This window comes from Rhincodon typus, chromosome 13 (genome assembly GCF_021869965.1).
Source record: "Rhincodon typus isolate 14 chromosome 13, sRhiTyp1.1, whole genome shotgun sequence".
Classification (NCBI taxonomy): domain Eukaryota; kingdom Metazoa; phylum Chordata; class Chondrichthyes; order Orectolobiformes; family Rhincodontidae; genus Rhincodon; species Rhincodon typus.
Genome location: NC_063344.1, coordinates 16,143,658 through 16,150,277, shown reverse-complemented (window position 1 = coordinate 16,150,277; position 6,620 = coordinate 16,143,658). Strand labels below are relative to the sequence as shown.

The following is a 6,620-nucleotide window of genomic DNA, read 5'->3' as shown; positions in this document are numbered from 1 at the left end:
AATTTGTCGACCAACGTAGACAGCTAAGAATGACCATTATTCTGTGGAAGTACTTCTTCCAATCAAAATATCAGAACATAATCATGTTAAGGAGAAAGACAAAACTGTTTAAATACTGCAATTGATGATTACCCACTGAATTCAGTAAATTATTGGAGACGCGAGGTTACGTTAAATCAGGATTTGAGGATTATGCTGTCTTAATTGTTTACTTCTCTGCCCTAAGATAAGCAGGCTAGGTGGATTGGCCATGTAAAATTGCCCGTATTGTCTAGGAATGTGCAGTTTAGGTAGATTACCCATGCTAAATGCGAGGTTACGGAGACTAAGTAGGGTTCTTGGTCTGGGTTAAATGCTCCTCAAAGAAGCCGAATGGCCTCTTTCCGCATTGTAGGGATTCTATGATTGTTTGACCTACCTTTCGCAAAGCGTGTCTGATCGCCTGACGTTAAATTAAGGAACATCATGAATCATGTCTAAATGTGATGAAAATATCCCGCCTAGAATTATATCACGGTGTTCAGACAAATTCGGTAAATCGCCGTTTGCTCGAGGCGTGCAACCCATTCCAGGTGATTCCCCGAAAGGCGCAACGGCAAGCAACAGAACTATCAGAAACGAAGTCATCCCTTACTTGCAAGAAACCTATCACTACATTAAATAGAATGAGAAAGACATGGAGCTGTATAGCGCCTGTTATGACCTGAAGACACCTCACGGTGCCTCACAGCCGATGAACCACCATAGGCTGATCAAATAGATCGCATCTCTAAGACACTGTGCAATCAACTTGCTTACGGGACATTTTCAGTGGTGCGGCCAATCATAATTAATGAATCGCTATTTCTGCAGATGGTTTTCACGTGGAATAAAAGTGTGAACATTTAAACCCCAAGAAGGTTATATTTTCGATTCAGAAACAGGATTGTAGATAGCTTTATTCTTGCTCGTGATCAACACTAAGACTAGATCAAAGTAGACCATTCACCCCATCGATCTGATCATGGCTGATCTCATAATCCTCATATCCAGTTTCCTTCCTTTTACCCAAAACCTTTGATTCCTTCATTAATTCAAAATTGGTCTCTCTCATGTACTCAACTACACTTCACGAGCAACCTCAACAAACTTCTGCGGTAAAGAATTCTATAGATTCACTACTCTCCGAGTAAAGACATTCACAGAGTCTATTGTTCGCAGCTAAATGTATTACTTCACAGCACAGAAAATGGCGCTTCAGCTCATTACATCTGTGCTGGTCAAACATAAGCGTCTAATTATTCTAGTCCCATCACCAACTCTCGGCCCATAGCCTCAGTATTTTAAGTGCGCATCTGAATACTTGTTCAATGTTCTGATGGTTTCTACCTCTACAACCCTAACAGGCAGTGAATTCCAGATTTCCACCACCTGCTGGGCAAAGACGTTTTTCCTCACATCTCCTCTAAAGCTTCTGCCCCTTATCTTACATCTACACCCTTGTTTATTCATTCCTCCACCAAGGGAAACGTTTCTTCCTATCTAGCATATCTATGACCTTCGTTATTTCATATGACTCAATCAGGTCCAGTCTCAGCTCCCACGTTCTAGGGAAAACAACCCTTGTCTGTCTAATCTCTCTTCAGCTCTTATATACCTCATCTCTGTTAAATTGGTCACCTCTTATCCTGAGATTAAGCCCTCTGCTGCGATATTTTGCACAAGGGTAACTAAACTTTCTGTATTCACCCAATCAAGTTCACTAAGAATTTTGCATGTTTCAATAAGGTTCCCTCTCATTATTCTGCGCTCTATGAGTGCAGGCCTACATTATTCCATTCCTTTTGAAATAAACATATTTATCTTCCTATTACCTTCCAAATTTATATTTTTTTTTTTCTGTTAATAGCATTTGCACGAGAACTCCTAAATATAATTTTCCACTACGGGCCTGCAGCTTCTCGCACTCAACATCGAATTCAATAAGTTTAGAGCCTGATTCCATCATTCCATGTTTTGTACCCATTCCAAACCGCGTCTTCTTGTAATATCAGAGATAGTAAGAACTGCCGATGCTGGAGTCGGAGACAACGCAATGTGGAGCTGGAGGAACACAGCAGGCCAAGCAGCATCAGAGGAGCAGGAAAGCTGACGTTTCGGGTCGGCGTTGCCTTTGGCACAGTCACCCGGAGTCACCTACTTTTAAGCCTATTATCAATTCATAAGGGTTTCGTTCAGTAGAGCTAACCCATTATCTCTTATCCAGGTGTTCCTCCCCCTCAACCCTTGGTCTGCTATCCACTATCTCTTCTTCACCGATCCCTTCGTTTCTCTCTGACTCGACTGGGTCTCCGCCTGTCCGCTCACCTCGCCCCCATATCTGCTTCGACATAAATACCAGGCTTTCCTAGCTTTTAACTGTTCTCACGACGAGTCATCAGAATCGAAACGTGAGCTTTGTTTTCTTTCCACAGATGCTGTGGGATCTTCTGAGTTTGTCCAGCAATTTTGCTTCAGATCTTGTCCACTTCTGCTTCAGATCTTCAGCGTTCGCAGCTATTGGTTGATGGTAGAATAATAATTCGAGGCGGAGATTATGCATCGGTAACCTATAAACGAGTAGACTGAGCAGCAAATAACCCCAGTCAATGAGTTCAACGAAAACCATTACGAACGAATAGAAAGGCCAACGTAAACAAAGTGCACTTGTGCGTGGAATTCATAGCCAGATCAACATGAAACGTCGCCAATGCACCAGCCGACAAAACAGCCTTCATAAACTTGTTACAAAATCGAATTAAATTGCTTTTGTATTCATTAGAACAAACGCAAGAAGGTATCGAAAATGAATGCAAATTGATAATTTAGTAACAAATGTAAATATTGGAACAACAATCTCCAGACTGAGTATTTTGCGGGCAGAATTAGAGAAATCTTAGAATTACAGTGAAGACCCTTTGCCCATCATGTTTTTCTTTGTGTTATTCTCCGGTTTCAGTAAGATAATATAACATTTCGGAGCAAAAATGCAGACAAGCAAACCAAAGCTTGATGCCCAAATAGCAAACACTTCGACAGCCACCGTGTACTTTCCAGGTGAGCTGACATAAGCCGGAATAAAAGTGATCCAAACAGCACAGAAAATCAGCATACTGAAAGTTATATACTTCGCATCGTTGAAATTATCTGGAAGTTTCCGGGAAAGAAAAGCTAGCAGGAAGCATACAGTGGACAGAAGACCAATATAGCTGGACACAAAATAAAAGGCTTTTAAAGAACCCATGTCACATTCCAAAATTATCATATCTCTATAATAGGTCATGTTTTTCACTGGATATGGAGGTGATACAATGAGCCAGATCGTACAAATTAAACCTTGAAGAAATGTGAGGACGAATACGCTTAACCGTTGCTGCATCGGTCCGAACCAGTTCATCAAGTTGTTGTTGGGAAGAGTTGCTTTAAAAGCGATTACAACAAGAACGGTTTTCCCCAAAATGCAGGAAATACAGAGAACAAATACAATTCCAAACGCAGTCCGCCGCAACATGCAGGACCATCCGGTCGGTTTCCCAATGAAGGTAAGTGAGCACAGGAAGCAAAGCGTTAGCGCAAAGAGAAGGAGGAAGCTCAGCTCCGAATTGTTCGCTCGGACGATAGAGGTTTCCCGATACCGGAAGAATATCGTAGCTGCAGCCAGTGCAAGACACACTCCCACTAAAGCAAGTGCTACTAAGAAGTAGCCCAGAGCCTCTTGAAAAGAAAGAAATTCAATCTTTTTGGGGATACATTGATCTTTTTGCTGATTCGACCAGTATTCCAAAGGACATTTCATGCAATCGGTGGAATCTGAAACAATGAAAGTATCATTTTTTTTTAATTCGAAAATGATATTGTCCACAAGATAACATAGCATTCGGCTCCACGTTTGTACATACCTGTAGTGTTGCTAATCTCACCATCGGCGCACTCTGCGCAATCAAAACAACATACCGGCTGACCTTTCCTGCTGACCTTTCTTGTTCCGAGAGGACAAGGTTCTGAGCAAAGAGCATGTGGAATCTAAAACAAAGGAAATAATACTGTTATCTATTTAGATGGAAATGTTCACATTTTGTCATTGGGACAGCTAATACTACGTTTCCCCTTCAAATCTTAAACTAATAGTTTTTTGAATGTTGACTGTTCAATGCGTTACTACCAGCCGCTCAGCCAGCGTGTTCAAGATCATGACAATTCTCTGGGCGTTACATTTTGCTCTGAGGCATTCGTCCTACGATTGGTCAATCTTCTGATTGATTGATTGATTGATCGATCGATCATTTGATTTATTGTCACCTGTACCGAATACAGTGAAACGCTTTGTTTACGAGCAGCATATAAGCACGCATATGCAGATCAAAAGACTTATACAGAAACATAGAGGTTACACTGCACACGGCGTGCGCTGGGCGAGATCAACGTTAGCAAGATCAGCATTGTTTGAGGCTAGAGAGTCTATTCATCAATCTAATAACGGCCGAGAAGAAGCTGTTGCTCAACCTGCTGAAGCATGTGTTCAAAAATCTGTATCTTCTGCCTGGCGGACGAAGTTGTAGGAGAGCATTACCGCGTTGCGATGGGTTTTTAATAATGTTGGCAGGCTTTCAACGGCAGCGAGCCATTTAACTGGTGTCCAAGGATGAGAGGTTGGCTTCCGCGATGATTTTGGCTGTGTACACCACCTTCTGTAGCTTTTTTGGTCCTGGGCAGAGCAGTTGCCATACCAGGCCGTTATGCACCTGGACAGTATGTTTTCATTTGTGCATCTAACAAGACAGTGAGGTCCTTATGGACATGCCAAATTTCCTGAGCTGCCTGAAGAAGAGGCGTTGTTGTGCCTTCTTGACTGTCGCATCTTAGTGGAAAGTCCGGGGAAGATTGCCGATTATCGTCACTCCGAGGAGCTTTGACGCTCTTCACCCTCTCAACCTCAGTTCTGTTATTTAGACGGGGGCATGTTCTCCTCTTTTCTTTCGGAAGTCAATGGTGAGATCTTTAGTTTTGCTGACGTTGAGAGAGAGGTTGTTCTCATCTCACCACTCTATCTCCCTTCTGTATTTTGACTCGTCGTTGTTAAGTACCTGTCCCACCGCGTTGCTGTCGTCACGAACTTATAGATCGCTGCGAAAGTTGCCCTCCAAGTCGCACTCAGCTTTCGTTGCTTATTCCATTCGTGTTCAATCAATATCATTCAAATTCATGCCGACAGCACTGGAGGTGGACCAGCACCAGCTGGTTACGGTTTTTGTAGAAGAAGATTCAACAATATTTTCTCGGCAGTGACTAGGCATAAACCTTTTTCTCGCCAAAGACGCACATGGATCATAGCGAAATTTTACAAAATCCAACAATGACAACTGCCGTTTTAGTTAACATATACTTTGTTTAAAATAAAGTTATGTGCAGTTGAATATGCACTTTTGTATTAACACAGTGTGGAGCTGGAGGAGCACAGCAGGCCAGGCAGCATCAGAGGAGCAGGAAAGTTGACGCAAGCGTCCCGACCCTGTGCCCCTCCAGCTCCACACTGTGTTATTTTTGACTCCAGCATCTGCAGTTCTTACTATCTCTGTACTTTTGTATTGTCGTTTTTAAATGACTAACACTGGGCAACATATCAACAATATTGCTCTGCCATTCAAAATCATTACTGCAGAGACAGGTTAGTACTTGCAAGTGAATGTATCGAACAAAATTTTGACTAACACGGTTTTAATACAGTGCACATTTAACATTCTGAATGTTCTTCGTAAGATTGTAGAACTCAAAGCCAAAAATGAGAGCGAAGTGATTGCAAAATGGATTGCATTCTCACCAGTGATTACCTTCCAATATAAACATCAACCTCGATGCTGTGGTCAATGTTAAAAGCATATTCAACTTAAAGATTGCTTCGGAAGTTATAGTTCAGGAATTGGTCATTCAGAATACAGATTGCCTTCAGTAAAATGTATCGCTTATTTGCAGAACATATTTCATGACATGGCAGGAGGAGTCGCGATAATGTGAATTTGAGACCTATCGGTTTTGCTTATATATTCAATACAGGTTTAACTTTTTTCTCAAATTAAGAATACTAATTATTGTCTGTTAATGCTTTGCATCATTCTCTGAACGAACTCCGGCTACAGCTGACACAATCCCACCTAAAGCAGTTATCCTCTCTCCACACAAAGTGCGACCGGCAAGAAAGTGCAGACGCATGGAATTGAGCAAAGCGTGGGAGTTTAAGAGTATAAATTTTCACCTTTTGCTATCCTAAAATTTAAAACTGTGGATAAGGGAAGGGTAGGCATTTAAGGGTTGTATTTTGTTTCCTTTCACCCCTAAGGAAAGCTTAACCAAACTCTCCTAGTGCTGTAGCTACATAATCGAATTAAGATGTGGAGGTGACAGTATTGGACCGGGGTGGACAAGGTCAGAAATCATACGACACTGGCTTATAGTCCAACAGGTCTATTTGAAAATTTAAGGTTTCGGAGTCTTACTCCTTCTTCAGGTGTTAGTGGGCGAGCTAGTATCGGACGCAGAATTTATAAGTAAAAGATCAAAGGGTAACACCACTGATGGGGATGTACTAAACAAACCTAAGATGCTGT

The 6,620-nt window shown here is 41.8% G+C and overlaps 1 protein-coding gene across 1 annotated transcript in view; it reads right to left on the bottom strand.

Annotated features, from left to right (window-relative positions):
* Nucleotides 1-2,839: 2,839 nt before the first annotated feature.
* LOC109927648 (extracellular calcium-sensing receptor-like) overlaps nucleotides 2,840-6,620 on the bottom strand; it is a 216,078-nt gene continuing 212,297 nt past the window's right edge. Inside the window, exon 6 of the mRNA XM_048604170.1 lies at nucleotides 2,840-3,828. Within this exon, the coding sequence (XP_048460127.1) occupies nucleotides 2,921-3,828 (908 nt within the window). The 3' untranslated portion in view covers nucleotides 2,840-2,920. The remainder of the gene's footprint in view (nucleotides 3,829-6,620) is intronic.